This window comes from Xyrauchen texanus, chromosome 5 (assembly GCF_025860055.1).
Source record: "Xyrauchen texanus isolate HMW12.3.18 chromosome 5, RBS_HiC_50CHRs, whole genome shotgun sequence".
Classification (NCBI taxonomy): Eukaryota; Metazoa; Chordata; class Actinopteri; order Cypriniformes; family Catostomidae; genus Xyrauchen; species Xyrauchen texanus.
In genome coordinates this window covers 1,144,254-1,159,418 of record NC_068280.1, presented here as the reverse complement: position 1 = coordinate 1,159,418, position 15,165 = coordinate 1,144,254, and the positions used below count along the sequence as shown (strand labels likewise).

Sequence of the window (15,165 nt, the reverse complement as noted above, 5' to 3'; positions counted from 1 at the left end):
TATTGGTGTGTTACTTTCAATAAAAGTGTGATTTATTTTAAAAGTCTAATATTAATACAATTCAAAATAAATTTCAGTTTTGGTTTTCGGCCAAGTGCATCCTGGATTTTCGGTTTCGGCCCAGAATTTTAATTTCGGTGCATCCCTAATTTTCACAGTTTTGATAACTTAAGTTAATATTTTCTGATTAATCTGTTTATTTTCTTGCCAAGTTTTTTATACATAAGTGTAAATTTATGTCTATAAAGCCCCTATTTGCACTTTTTTTGTAAAGACTTGAAATATTATTTAAATACTCTTTGTACCTCCAACAACTCCAAAGCATTGAACACCATTTACACTATATAATGAATATAATGTCTCGGCATTATTGTAAAATATATCTGTAGTATTGTGTACTATGTGGCCTGTTTCTAAAAAAAAAATAAAAAATGTCTGACGCATGTGTTCATTGACGGTCCTTAAACAAGCCCTCATAATAAATCTCTGATTGATAAATTCACTTGTGTAATGGATTACTGTGAACTGTGTGTCAATGATTGACTTATGATCAATAACATGATAGTAAACAATACTTTGTATTCTAAAGCCACTTTTCATATTGTCTTATCAATGATGAACTCTTCTGCCACAAGAATGTAATGCATTTTAATTATTTGAATATTTTTTATTTTATATATAATATGCCAATATTATATAATATGACATCCCGTTTTTTGTTGTGAAATATTCAGAACCTGTTTAACACTTCAGAGAGGATCAGATCAAAGATTTATAATGACACCATTTATTCATCATTTTAAAATTACATCTGAATGAGATATTGAACAGTCAATATCCACTGTTTTAGAAATACATTTTCACCACTTTGTTACAAAATAAAAAGTCTTACACCAAGCATTATTTTGTCACCTCAGTTTTGTCACTAAACATTGTCCACCATTAAAGATACATCATTTAAACACACTTTTTATGTCTTACAATAATAATACTAAATAATATGACCCCACACACGTTACTGTATCATGTTTTTGAAAAACATCTTGTTGATTACATCAATGTATTATTTAATTAAAACTTAGTAACATGTATCTATAACTAAAAACATTCTTGGAGAAAAAGATTATTATCCTCCACCATTTATTAATGTTTAATGTAAAAACTCAATGCTGAAGAGGGGATCAAATCAAACAATGGCATTGAATACACACATCCTAGAACATGTGTTTCATGTCATTTCCATTTCATTCTCATCTCCAGGTTCATACTTTTCTTCTTCCAAAGCTTCACAAATGTTCTTAGCTTCTTCAAGGGAGCAGCTTTCTCCATTTGAAAGGTTTATTTTATCTATTTTGCAATAATCAATGCTTTCTTTTAGCCTTCTTTTAGGGAATTCAAGGACAGAATCAATGTGAAAGGCCAGGCTAACATGATCCCAGACATAAAACTCTCCTGAATTAACCTTTTCTGTTGTGGCCATTTTGCTCTCATGATCTTTTACCAGCTTCCATGTGTGTGTTTCACAAATGGCTTGTGCTTTCCAGATGATTTTACCTTCATCATAAGTAATGAATGAGCTGGATTTGAGCTCTGGATAATCTTGAAACTTCTGATTCATCTCAGGACTGTGAACGAGAACAACATACATAATCTCCTGCTTGTAAATGACGGTCTCAAAGACTCTGAGAATTGGATCTTCTCCGTTACAGATCTGTTTCCTGTATGTGTCCATCAGTTCAGTCACAGGAAACGTAAAGCGAAAGTTTCCATAGCGTGACCTGTCATTTAGGAAACAGGGTGATGTGGTGAATGAACGTAGGAAGTTCTGCTGTCTTGCTCTTTGTTCTGAGGTTCTGTCTGGGAACTCTTTCTCTAGATAACGCTCTTCAGCTTCTCTTATGTTCTCTTCATTAATCTTTAGGCTCCACCAGGAGAATGAATTCTCACCAAGACCCTTGAATCCCTTTGACTCCCAAATCATTGGAAGTCCGGTCTTGTTAGTGACACGAGCCACCTCTGTGATGTGAAATTCAACTGGTGTTGGATACGCAGGAATGACATAATTGGTTGGAATCTCTGGGATGTCTTTTGACAGATATTTAAATATCGCCGGTTTTCCTTTTATACCATCTGCCCTTTTCAGGTCTTCTATACTAATGTGTTGTCCTTGAAGATATAACTCTTCTTTGTTGCGTGCATTTGTTCTCCGTTTGAAGATGATCTGAGAAGAGAAGATAAAGTACATGAACTGCAAACTGTATGTTATACTGCAAAGTTAACATGTTGGTTTATCAGTCGCAAAAATTAAATACATTTTTTGGTTGTTTGTTTGTTTGTGTGTATATTTGTTTTTTTACAAATCTACAAAAAAATATGAATTTAATAATCAGTATTAACTGAGTGTTTAATACCCTGCTTACTGTCAATTGCAACATATTTTGCTGGCAATAGTTCTTTTCTAATGTCAAATGTTATTCTTCTGGATACCACTGTGATTATCAATATCACTTTAGCATTATTTAAAGGGTCATGAAACAGCCTCTTTCAGCTCAAGTCCACCTCACAACCATTTTGAAAATTGCAACTCAACTGGGATTGACAGCTGTGAGAACAATGCCGGCTCTTACATACAACCAGGATTAAGTATGACAAATTGTAAGATTTGTATAGATGGCAAAGTTAAAGTCTAAATAAATATGTTGAATGGCGTCTGTTTTTTCCCTTTAAGGAACACAACTGTCTGATCTAGTCACTCATCTCACTAATGCAGTTAACAGCATCATAGAGTCTCACAATTGCTCATAACAGAATGCACAAATAAAGTACACTGCTCACAATACAGTACACAGAATCACACTGGTCATTTTATATCTGTAATTTAATGCACAAGTAAATGTCAAAACACTAATGTTAATAAATGCGTGCTGCACAAACATTTAATAGATTTTGGCAAAGATTGAAAGACTATCCTGTCCCTCTGTCAGCAGTACGTCTGTATGAAGTGAATTATGAAGACACAGAGACTCTTGATGAATAATCATGAGACAGCCCGTTCTCATAGGATAAGGTTATCCTATGAGATATATTAATGAGACACTGATGACACGACGATCCGCTATATACAGGGCAGAGCCCGTTGAAAGATGAAAGACTTAAAAAAAAAAAAAAAAATCAGAAGACAAAAGTAGCGCATAAAATCCCTAAATTAAAAATAATGGATGCTTACTTTGTCTTCTATCATGTGTAACACATACATATCTGGTAACATCTCAGAAAATGTCGTTTAGTGTTTCATGACCCTTTAAACACTAACTAGAACAGTTTCCACATCAGATAATGCCCCAGTAGTGCAACATGAGGATAGCAGTAATGGGTGTAACAAACCATGACATTATCAACAAAAGAGGAAGCTTTCCCATCATTTCTTCAGTAAGTGTTAGAGTTGGTTGTCTCTATTATCCTGACTTGTCTCTGACTGGAATTATTTGATGATTTGATATCAATTGTTAATAAAATAGATTACTTACGTCATTTACAGCTTGATCAGCATGTGCCATTTTGTGAGGTTTAAGATATCAAGAAAAGTTCGATGTTATCCCAGTCTGTGTTTTTGAGAGTGAAACCAGAACATCCTCGTCTGGTTTTATAGTCTACCTGTCTCTCCACATCACACCGTTTGTATGGGGGCAGAGCTTTTTCTTCAGAAACGAAACCTATCAACTTTGTCTTTCATAATCACGAAGCAAACTCTTTAATGTTCTGTTGTTGTTTCAATACAAATGAATAAAAAAAATTATAATAATGGGAGATAGAAAGAGAAGTTGACTATATAATATTTTTTTTACCCCCTTTTCTCCCACTTTTGGAATCCCAATTCCCACTAATTATTGGTTCGAGTTCACCTTTTGTCCCACTTTTCCCCATCCTGTTTCCTGGTCCTCGTGGCAGCGCGGTTTTAGGAGTAAATGACTACTTATGTTATTGTTATATTTCATTTTTTTTGTCTTAAATTGGACAATGGGATGTGCCTTGTTAAGACCTCTATGCAGACTAGAGATTGGCGGTTATGATCAGATTCAATCCACACCCTCTTAATAAAGTTTAAATATAGTTTCATATGTGTTTCATTTCAAAATCAGTGGTTGGACTTTTAGCTTCGAAGAGTGATTTAAAATTGTTTTTAAAATTTTCCTCTTTTTTTTTTACAGGTGGATCTAAACATTCAATATTGGTTATCATTGCAGTGATCTTTTAATTCAAATGTAAAAATAATAATAATGGTACAATCACTTGGAGATGTTTACATATAAGCAACATAACATTTACAGTAGATGAGTAGTTGATGTGTAGGGCCGTGCAAAAGGAAAAAGTGTCTTTTACCAGTATGTTTATTGCAAGTAACCAATTTTGAAGGTACATAGTCCTCCCAAAAACTGTCTTTGTAATCTGTAACAAAAGTATAATATCTTGCTTTTCCTGTGGAACAACTTTCCGTTGACGTCAATGACAGCTTGGGCAAAAACAAGAGCAAAACTTATTTCAACCACCTGTAATGCCTAAATGTCATGATCCAATTCATTCCTGATGGATAAAATCAATTCCCACCCTGCATCTATATAGTGTAGCAAGGGCAAAAGATGACAGAGTTTTTTTATTTATATCTGGCAGTGTCACATTAAGCATTATTAGTTCAAAAGACTTACATTTATATCCTGTCCTCAGAGTAAAACCGAAAACTTCACTATAAATTGTATTAACACCTCCTCCTCGACCCTTCAGACGAGGCTCATGATTATAACAATAACCTGGGGGAGTAGATTCATTTAAACTAATATATTCATCCGGTTTAAGCAGGTTTCAGTCAAACAGAGCCCATCCAAACTATGATCTGTTATAATTTATAATTAATGCTTTGGTAGAAAGAGATCTAATGTTTAGTAGCCCTATCTTTATATGATGTTTATCTTTAAATTGTTTTTTTTTTTTCAAGTTTGACTTTAATCTAAATTTTTAATAAATGATTTAGTGAGAGTTTTGTGCTCGGTAGGTCAGGGAACAGACACAGTCTCTATGAGATATCTAGGTGATACAGTCTCTATGTGTTGTAGTTTATGTGACCTGTGTGATGTCTCTAGGTTGCTAGGCAGACGTTCGGATTAACCAGTTTGTCTGCTTCCTGACCTGGGCCCCAGTTAGTCAAATACTATCATTATTAAGACTATGAACCAAATTACAAGAGGAGAGTGGCACCTTCCCTGGACGGATGGAGTCCGTCTCTCTTTAGCAGGTCAGGTCCTTTATGTTAATAAGAATGTGTACTTCCAAATCCAGCTGTATATTGTTATATTTACTCCCTGTCTAAGGGTCGGGAAGAAAACTAACAAGTGATAAGGAACTAAAAAGAAAACAAAAACATGTTTGGATAATAAAGAAAGAAAGATACGCCCTGGGACGTAACACACCCACCCTTACTTATTTTGCCACCAGCAAAACTGGACTTAACAGTAACCATTTTTTTATTCACCCTCTAACTTTCAGTATTATGAGCTCTGGACAGTGCATCGGCTACAACATTTTCCACTCCCTTTTTATAACGCATGTGCAGGTTAAATTCCTGTATGATGAGCGACCATCTCATCAACCGCTGGTTAGCGTTTGACATATCAAAGGGTTGTGGTCTGTGTAAACCACTATCGGTTTGCCGTTGCCAGACCCTACATAGACTTCGAAATGCTGAAGAGCCAGTAACAAGGCTAATGCCTCTTTCTCTGTGGTACTACACCATCTTTGGCATTTTGAGAACTTTTTAGAGAAAAAGCACACCGGATGTTCAATACCCGAGCTATCCTCTTGTAGAAGCACTGCACCCACTACATAAGCACTGGCATCTACCTGCAGACTAAATGGAAAGGTGAAATTTGGGGCAGACAGAACTGGAGCGTTACACAAAAGATTTTTAACTGCATGGAAAGCGGACTCACACTCAGGGCTCCATACGAACTTACATTCTGTACTCAAGAGATCTGTCAGGGGTGAAACTACAAGAGCATAGCTCGGGTATTATATATATATTCATTTATGTATTCAAAACAGACCTAGTGTAATAATGGAGAGAGATGGCGGGTACACTGCCTCCAACATCAGTCTTTATGAGAGGAAAGAAAAAGGGGCTTCTGATCAGTACCAGATCAAGAAAGCAGTATCTCCAGAACTCAGCTGTGTGTCAATGAAGCGTAACCATTCCAAGTGTGAACCCCTTACATTTTCTGATCGAATGGTGACCTTCGACCCCAAGTGAGTCTAGTTATTGGACCTGGGTTAGACTCTACCCCATTTGGCACATTAGGCGAGACCGTCCAGTGCCCCTCTCCCCTCATTAGAGAGCTATGTATTATTTTTTTACACAAAATAGTACAAAATAACACATAACACTAATCCTAGTGTGTATGAACCAAAACTAGCAAAACATGAAGTATAACAATGTTGGGAAGAAATATGCAAGTGCATGTTATGGTTTCTTAGGCATCATAAATGGGAATATATGGGAATAACTTTAATGTAAAGTGCTTGTAAACCAGGTCAAGTGGTCAAAGGTGTTAAAAAAAGGCACACTGCACTAAATATCTATGCACATGTTACAGTATATTTCACAGCAGGCACATTTATGGGCTTTCATCATTACTGGGGAGTCTGTGGCCCATCAAGTACACAATCTACTGTACAATGATGTTGTAGGCAGTTTAAAATTATTTATTTTATTTATTATTTTTGCAAAAACAGCACCAAAGCATTAATTTCTGGTGATTTTAGGAGCATCAATTCAACATTTTCTTTAGAAGCATATATATATATACATACTCGCTCTATCTTATGAGCATATCCTCATAAAGAGTACATTTCTCTATTAAAGCAACACACTGATTGTCTTTTTAAAGACGTGTCTTTCATGTCTTTCCGCCTATTTGTGATTCCTGGGTGCGGTCGATACATCTCTGCTTCTGGCGGTTATAGGCGCTGCCTCGTATTGTTGGATGCTCTGTGACTGGTTCCCTGCCTTTTGTTTTCATTACACGCGGAGTTAGTTTGTTTATTCTTTGTTAATAACATCTGCGTCATCACATACTGATTATTGTTTGTATAATTATCTCCAACTGCTTGTTTCAGTCTTGTACAATGTTCCTCGTTCTTGGCATATTTCTCTATGCTTTGTTTTTTCACTTTCATATGATGTTGTTCATCATTTGCATATTTGTTTCTAATCAGTTGTTTCTTATTCATACAATGTTTTTCATAATTGGCATACTTCCATCTGCTCTGTTCTTTTACATTGATACGATGTTGCTTATTGGTTGCTTATTTCTGAGCAGTGTACTTTTTAAGTTTACTTCTATAATTTTCATCAGTCACATATTGAGATCTTGCACTTCGTTTGACATTTTCTCTGTGAACTTCATTGGCTCTATAAAGCTTCAGAGTCATGTTAATTTCCTTTTGTCTCACTACTTCATTTTGATTTTGTATCCCCGATTTTGTCTCAAGTTTACGACTTGTTGTTATACTTGCATTGCATTTCGAGTATGAGCACAATCATCAGAATGTATTATTTTGCACACACAACACCCAAGGCAGTTTAAAATTATTTATTTTATATATTAATTTTGCAAAAACAGCACCAAAGCATTAATTTCTGGTGATTTTAGGAGCATCAATTCAACATTTTCTTTAGAAGCATATATATATATACTCGCTCTATCTTATGAGCATATCCTCATAAAGAGTACATTTCTCTATTAGAGCAACACATTGGCATTGACCGTCTTTTTAAAAACGTTTCTTTCATGTCTTTCCGCCTTTGTGTGATTCCTGGGTGCGGTCGATACATCTCAGTAGTAAGTATTATATACATTGTGTCAAAAAATTATTGATGATGTAAAAATGTTGGCTAGTAGAGGCTGATTTTGCCGGTTGATAACAGACCCACTACAGAGCGTCCAGTTAGAGACTTTTACCAGAGATGATCAGGTATTCGGGAATAACCCATTTATTGTCACCACAACTCAGTACACTGAATAAATTTGACTTTGCATGTGTGTGTGGTTTTTTTTACAGGCACGCACACAACTTTAGCAAATATTAAGGCAGCAGTATAGCTTGCATCCGTCCGCTTTCCTGTTCGGTCAGACTCAATTCAGTGGGCGGGAGCACTGACCTGCACGTCTTTTCCGCGGCGCTGATTGGCCCGCTGGATGGATGCTGCGACAAATACGTCAATTTTGACATATAATAAAGGAACTAAGACACTTGAATATGAGTCTAATAGTGGCCTTTTTTTACAGCCGCCCCCAGATGTCCGTAAGGAAATATGTACAATAACAAAAGGCCTATAACCTATACCACTCAAAATAGCTCTAATCTGGTATGGCAGGCAATTGGATGAGGCGTGCGACTGGGCATGTGTACAACCTCTCTCCCACTTTAATTTGAGCTGTTCTTACTCTGCTGTCTACTCCAGGGAATACCCTTGACACCTGGCCCACCGGCCAGAGGGCTCTGGGCAATTGGGGGTCAACAATCAGGATGATGGTGCCAACCTGGAGGTCAGATTTCTCATCCTGCCACTTCTGGCGGGTCTGAAGGTAGGTAGAACCTGATGAAGCGCTTCCAGAATTGGTCGGCAAGGACTTGACTGTGCCGCCATCTGCGTCGACTGATCAGTTCAGATTCCGGGTATATCACAGGAGGAAGTGATGAATCTGGCCGCCCCATCAGAAGGGAGTTTGGTGTGATGGGGTCAAGATCGGAAATATTAGATGAAGTGTAGCCCATCGGCTTGGAATTTAAGATCCCCTCGATCTCCACCAACATAGTGTACAGCACTTCGAAGGTGACAGACTGGGCGCCAAGTGTTGTCATCAAGGCCTGTTTTAGGGATCGAATCTCTCTTTCCCGGCTGCCACCAAAGTGTGGAGAATTAGGGGGATTGAAGTGGAATTGTATTTGCTGGCTTGCCAGCTGCTCTTGCAGTTCTGGGACAATAGCTGCGTATGCTTCATCCAGTTCTCTCCCACCTCCTTTGAAGTTGGTCCCTTGATCCGATAAAAGCTCGAATGGCTTGCCTCGTCTTGCGATGAAATGTCTGAGAGCCATGAGGAATGAATCAGAGTCGAGACTATGAAGGACGTCAATGCAGACTGCCCGGGTAGTGAGACATTTGAACAGGATGCCCCATTTCTTCTCATTTCTGTGATCTATTTTAACAGAATATGGACCGAAACAATCCATTCCTGTTGAGTAGAAGGCGGGCTTGAATAAACGTAATCTGGCTGAAGGTAGGTCTGCTATTTTTGGTACCTCAGGGTTTTTTCTCCACTTCTGGCAGTCCACACAAGCACTCTGACACCGTTTGATGGCCTCTCTGCCTCGAAGAATCCAATATTTACGCCGAAGCTCGGCAAAGACTCTTTCAGGGCCTGGATGGTGGACGTCTTCCCCAGGTTGGCTATGGTCGGGGACATGTTTTTGTAATGCAAAGATTGCACAGCAAGGGCTGCATGTCGTGCCGAAGGGAAGAACCTGCCATTTATAAACACTGGGTGGATCCTGTGTCTTTAGATGCCTCCAGAGGAATCGCAGGAGTGGCTTGTCCTCTGGAAGCAATCTGATCTGGTGAAACATCCCCCTGATGTCACTGCTGATAGCAATGGAATGTTCTCTGAATCTGAGCAACACTGCGAGAAGAGATGGGCCTAACACAGGTCCAGGGAGCAAGAGCTTGTTAAGGTTTTGACCCTGATATTGGAACGAGCAATTAAATACAACCCTGTTCTTCCCGTTGTGTTGGACCAGGTGATGGGGAATGTACCAGGTGTTAGTTGAGCATGTTTCAGCACTTGGTTCCACCCTGACTGCATAACCTGCCCGCTCTAGTTTCTGAATCTCTTCAGTGTAGGCAGCTGCTTGCGTTGGGTCTTTGGCCAGCCTTCTCTCTGTGGCCTGCAGATGAGGGAGAACAGCATTTTTGAGGGCCTTGAGGTCTGGTCTGTTCTTAACATGCAACAGTGGTGTTGCATAGCGCTTAACACCATCCACCTCTACTCTCACTGTCTTGCTCTCCAGAATTTCCACTGCTTCCTGGTCTTGTTTGGATCTTGTGCATATCTTTTCACTTTGCCAGGGAAGCACATCTATCTGCCAGAGTCTCTCCACTTGTTTGAGAAGATCAGTTTCCGGAGGTGCCATTGAGGTGAAAAGACACTGTTGTTCAATGACTTCATGTTGCAGGTGTTGTACAGGGCCCTGCAAAGTCCAGCCGAGACGAGTCTTGATGGCTGCTGGTCCCCCTGGGGGGCCTAGGCGGATGGGCTCCACTGCTGTAATGAGGTGGGGGTAGTCTGATCCGATGAGCAGGACAGGGCGAACTGCTTCTAAATGGCTCAAAGGAAGCCCTCGGAGGTGGTGGTATTTCTCCCTCAAGGTCTTAACCGGGTGTGTATGTTCAGCAAGACTCAACTGCGGGGCTGTGAATGCACCCTTTACGTGATACAGTTTGCTGGGCTGAGACAGGGGGGAGATGTAAAAGGACACTGCTGCACCAGAGAGCATTTGTAATTCCTGCCTAATTGTGCGAAGTGGAAGATCTTCCGGCTGACCTTTTAAGCCCAGCTGTTTGGCAGCATTGTGCAGAAGGATGGTCCTCTCCGATCCATCGTCCAGGATGGCATAGGCTTTTATCTTGTGTGCCCCGTTTCAGATAATGACCTTGACGATCTTCAGAAGAACTTCTCGGCTGGCAGGGGGCTTACGAATGAGAAGTATCTCGTTCGTAGTGTTGAGGAGGCAGGCATTAGCTGAATAACCTTCATTTGGGGTAGTCTTTAGGATGTCTGCACTCTTGGGATTGATGGCATGAAGGACCAGTAGGTGGCGTCCATTACACTGTTTGCAGCGCATTTTCAGATTGCACTCTGAAACTTGATGATTCCTCCCACAGCGCCAGCATCTGTTGCAGTCTCTTATCCAGTTTAGTTTCTGGTCAGCGGTAAGCTGCTTAAAGTTGTTGCAATTGTTTAGGGAGTGTTTATGGTGGTCACAGTAAGGGCAGTAAGGGGTTGATGCAGGTTTGTTGGCTGTAGGTGTCATCTTTATCTGTGGAGGTGCTTTCTCTGTGCCAAACAGAATGGTGGCGCTTTTAGAGAATGGTTTTGAGTCTCTGATCACTTCTCGTGTTCGTGTTGGACATCCACGACGACTAGCTCCTCCAAACCTTGATGTGTCGTCCTGCACTTGAATTTCGTACTCTAGCCACTCTGACAGATCAAGAAGGGTGGGTATTGGTACCTGATGAGGATGTGCAAAGCGTCGAAAACTTGACCTGAGGTCGTGCGGCAGCTTCCCTAGGAGCCTGGATACATGAGAGCCACACTGCAACTCAAGGGTGCCCTTTCGTCCTAGTTGCTCTAGCATGCCAACGAGGGAACGAACCCTGAGGGCGAAGAGTCGAAAAGCTTTAATGTCCCCACTGGCTATGTTTGGACCATCCATGAGCTCTGCTATACGTTGCAATGCGAGCTGATGAGGCTGACCGTATTGCTGATCCAGTGCTGCCATGGTCTTTGTGAAGGGCTGTTGTGAATGACTGTACGAATCAGCGATAAGCAGTGCTTCCTCAAGTTTGAGGTGATCAGTGAGTATTTGGAATTTGAATCTCTCCGTGGCTGTAGCTGGGAGAATGTTTTCCAGGGCTATCTTGAGCCGCGAGAATTCTCTAGGATTTGGATGTACAAAGTCTGGAATTGTGGGGGACGGACCTCTGTACATCTGCTCTAGCTCCGGTGGAACTGGGCTGGATGCTCCAAATGGCAGGTGAGAGCGTTGGGCGGATTTAAAAGGTTGAGGGGCTGTGTTCTCTGGCTTGTATGATGCATAACGACTTGGTCTATAAGGCGTCTCAGTTTTGGAGTAGGCTCTTTCCTCCCTTTCAGCATCCCACCTGTCGTGTTCAGAGTGTGACGTGTGGTGGGGAGAGTGCAGCTCTGCTCTGGGGAAAGCTATTGGAGCTAGGAAAGCCTCAGAACTGTGCTTGGGCTGATCTGATTCAATAGACCTGAATCGTGGGGCTGACACTGGTGTGAAGCTTTTATCACTCTGTTGTGTTCTCAGCAAATTGCGTGGCGCAGGTACAGGTCGCGTAGGGGTGGCAGCTGGATCTGTAGCTGCTGCATTTGTCGTTTCAGCAGTGAAAGCTCTTGTGAATACTGATCTGTAGCCTGTTGAAACGTGTCTCTTTCTTGCTGCATTGTATGCAGGGTCTGTAGCAGATTGTCATGGGCAAAGCGTAGATCCCTGTTTTCACGCTGGAGGATGCTGGTTCCCCATGGTTCATTATCAGACCACTGTTGAGGGCGATCAGGCTCTTTGCACAGTAGCGATGTTGGAGTGATACCAGCGGCACCCTCTGGTTCTGGGCTGGAAGGCACTGTAGTATGAAACTGAGAGTGTGGTAACATGGGTTCGGGAAACAGTCTTGGGAGAGTGAAGCCACTGAGGTCATACTCTTCATATCGTGCGGGAAGGGCTGTCTTCCTCCTGACACGCACGACTGACTCATCCTCTTCATACTTCAGTCAGTCATTGTCAACACTTCCTGTTGCTGACGGCACAGCACCTACGCACGCTGCACGAGAGTTTGTTTGTGGCCTGCTTAGCACTGCTTATTCTCATACGTTCAACGTTATAGTCATCGTTCATAGTTATTATTTGTCATTTTACCGCATCGTTCATAGTTATATCCTTTGTCATTTTACCACGTTTCAGATTCTTCCGCTTTTTCTCCCGTTTCATCTGCGTGTATTTTACCGGTTGCTGCTGACACCTAACTAGAGTCTGTGTTTGTAGCTTTTAATCCTTAAACATCTGCCATTTTTAAGCACGCATCAGGTCTTCCTGTATTATTCTCTTATCGGGATTCAACTGCGTGCATATTCCACCTGCATCCGCGTTCTATTTTTATAGCGATTAAACTGCGTGCATTTTTTTCAGCGCGCACCCGTTTTTTCTCCTCTGCGGTACACAGATTATTGCATCGATCTCAAAGCACCGCTTATCAAGAACAACCACCACCAACAACAAACAATTTTGTGAGGGATTCAAATCAACCTCAAAACCCTCACCGCTCAGGAACAACGAACAATTTGCGGTAAGTCATGGCATCGGCTCATGTTATTTGTTCATGCATTGCATGTCACATGTTTACAATAGCCTCCTCCGTCAGCAGTGAGGGATTCACTTGTGATAAATGTAAGGAATTAGTCAGGCTGACGGAGAAGGTTAATGAGTTAGAGACTCATTAACTAGTAGAGGTCAGTGAGAAAGAGAAGCCGGTAGATACTGTTTCGGATGCGGGCAGTACAGAGAGCAAGACACACACTTTGGTTCCGGCTATAGAGCCCCTGCAGCAGGGCATTTGGGTGACGTCTCGGCGGCATACTCGTTCAGCAAAGAGACACCACTCTCCCGTTCCTGTTAGGGTTTCCAATAAATTCTCCCCACTCAGTGATACACCCACTGAGAATCATATTGAAAGAGCCCTTGTTATCGGTGATTCTATTGTAAGGAACGTGGAAATAGAGACTCCAGCCACTATTGTTAATTGCATTTCGGGGCCAGAGCGTCTGACATCAAATCAAATTTACAAGTGCTGGCTAATGCTAAACGTAGATTTTCTAAAATTGTTATCCATGTCGGCACTAACGATGTCCGGCTCGCCAGTCGGAGATCACTAAAGATAATGTTAAAGAGGTGTGCAAATTTGCAAAACGATGTCAGACACTGTAATATGCTCTGGTCCCTCCCTGCTCGGCGTGGTGACGAGGTTTATAGTAGATTAGTGTCACTGAATGGCTGGATGTCTGAGTGGTGTCTGCAGAATAAAATAGGATTTATAGACAATTGGAAAAGTTTTTGGGGTAGACCTGACCTGCTAAAGAGAGACGGACTCCATCCCTCCAGGGAAGGTGCCGCTCTCCTCTCTAGTAATTTGGCTCATAGACTTAATGATATTAATTGACTAACTGGGGCCCAGGTCAGGAAGCAGACAAACTGGTTAATCCGAACGTCTGCTAGCTGCCATGAGACGTCACACAGGTCACATAAACTACAACACATAGAGACAGTATCACCTAGATATCTCATAGAGACTGTGTCTGTTCCCGAACTACCAAACACAATACCCTCACTAAATCATTTAGAAAAAAATTTGATTAAGGTCAAACTTGAACAAAACAAACAAATTAAAAATAAACATCATATAAAAATAGGGCTACTAAACATTAGATCTCTTGCTACCAAAGCACTAATTGTCAATGAAATGATTACATATCATAGATTGGATGCGCTCTGTTTGACTGAAACCTGGCTTAAACCGGATGAATATATTAGTTTAAATGAATCTACTCCCCAGGTTATTGTTATAAACATGAGCCTCGTCTGAAGGGCCGAGGAGGAGGTGTTGCTACAATTTACAGTGAAGTTTTTGGTGTTACTCAGAGGACAGGATATAAATGTAAGTCTTTTGAACTAATAATGCTTAATGTGACACCGTCAAATACAAATATAAATAAAAAATCTCTGTCGTCCTTTACCCTTGCTACAGTGTATAGATCACCCGGGCCTTATTCAGATTTCCTTAGTGAATTTTCAAATTTTCTATCAGATCTTGTAGTTACTGTAGATAGAGCCTTAGTTGTTGGTGACTTCAACATTCACATAGATAATGAAAATGATACATTGGGATTAGCATTTATCGATATTCTCAACTCTCTCGAGTCAGACAAAATGTAACAGGACCAACTCATCGCCATAATCATACGCTAGATTTAATTCTTTCATATGGAGTTGATGTTGATAATATAGAAATTCTGCAGCAGAGCGATGACATCTCGGATCATTGCCTCGTCTCTTGTATGCTGCGATCAGCTACTGTTACTCAATCTACACCACGCTATCGTTTAGGTAGAACTATTCTTTCGACCACTAAAGATAGCTTCACTAATACTCTTCCAGATCTATCTCATATACTCAATAAACTTGATGAAATAACAAAAAATTTAAATGCAGTCTTCTCTAGCACCCTTGATGTTGTCGCCCCACTTCGATTAAAAAAAATAA

General features: G+C 40.6%; 2 protein-coding genes across 3 annotated transcripts in view; one reads left to right on the top strand and one right to left on the bottom strand.

Moving 5' to 3' along the window:
• Positions 1-15,165, top strand: part of LOC127643878 (NACHT, LRR and PYD domains-containing protein 12-like) — a 129,588-nt gene that overhangs the window by 62,415 nt on the left and 52,008 nt on the right. Inside the window, exon 1 of one of the 2 annotated variants that reach the window (XM_052126806.1) lies at positions 6,285-6,294. The exons of the other annotated variant lie outside the window; for it this stretch is intronic. The gene's annotated coding sequence lies outside the window, so the exon portion shown is untranslated. Of the gene's footprint in view, positions 1-6,284; positions 6,295-15,165 lie in introns of those variants that run through there. 2 annotated transcript variants of the gene reach the window in all.
• LOC127643896 (uncharacterized) lies at positions 715-3,666 on the bottom strand. The gene is made up of 2 exons (XM_052126832.1): positions 3,528-3,666; positions 715-2,221 (listed from the first exon to the last, which is right to left on the bottom strand). Exons 1-2 carry the CDS (start codon positions 3,555-3,557, stop codon positions 1,229-1,231), a joined length of 1,023 nt encoding a protein of 340 aa, XP_051982792.1. The 5' UTR covers positions 3,558-3,666; the 3' UTR covers positions 715-1,228.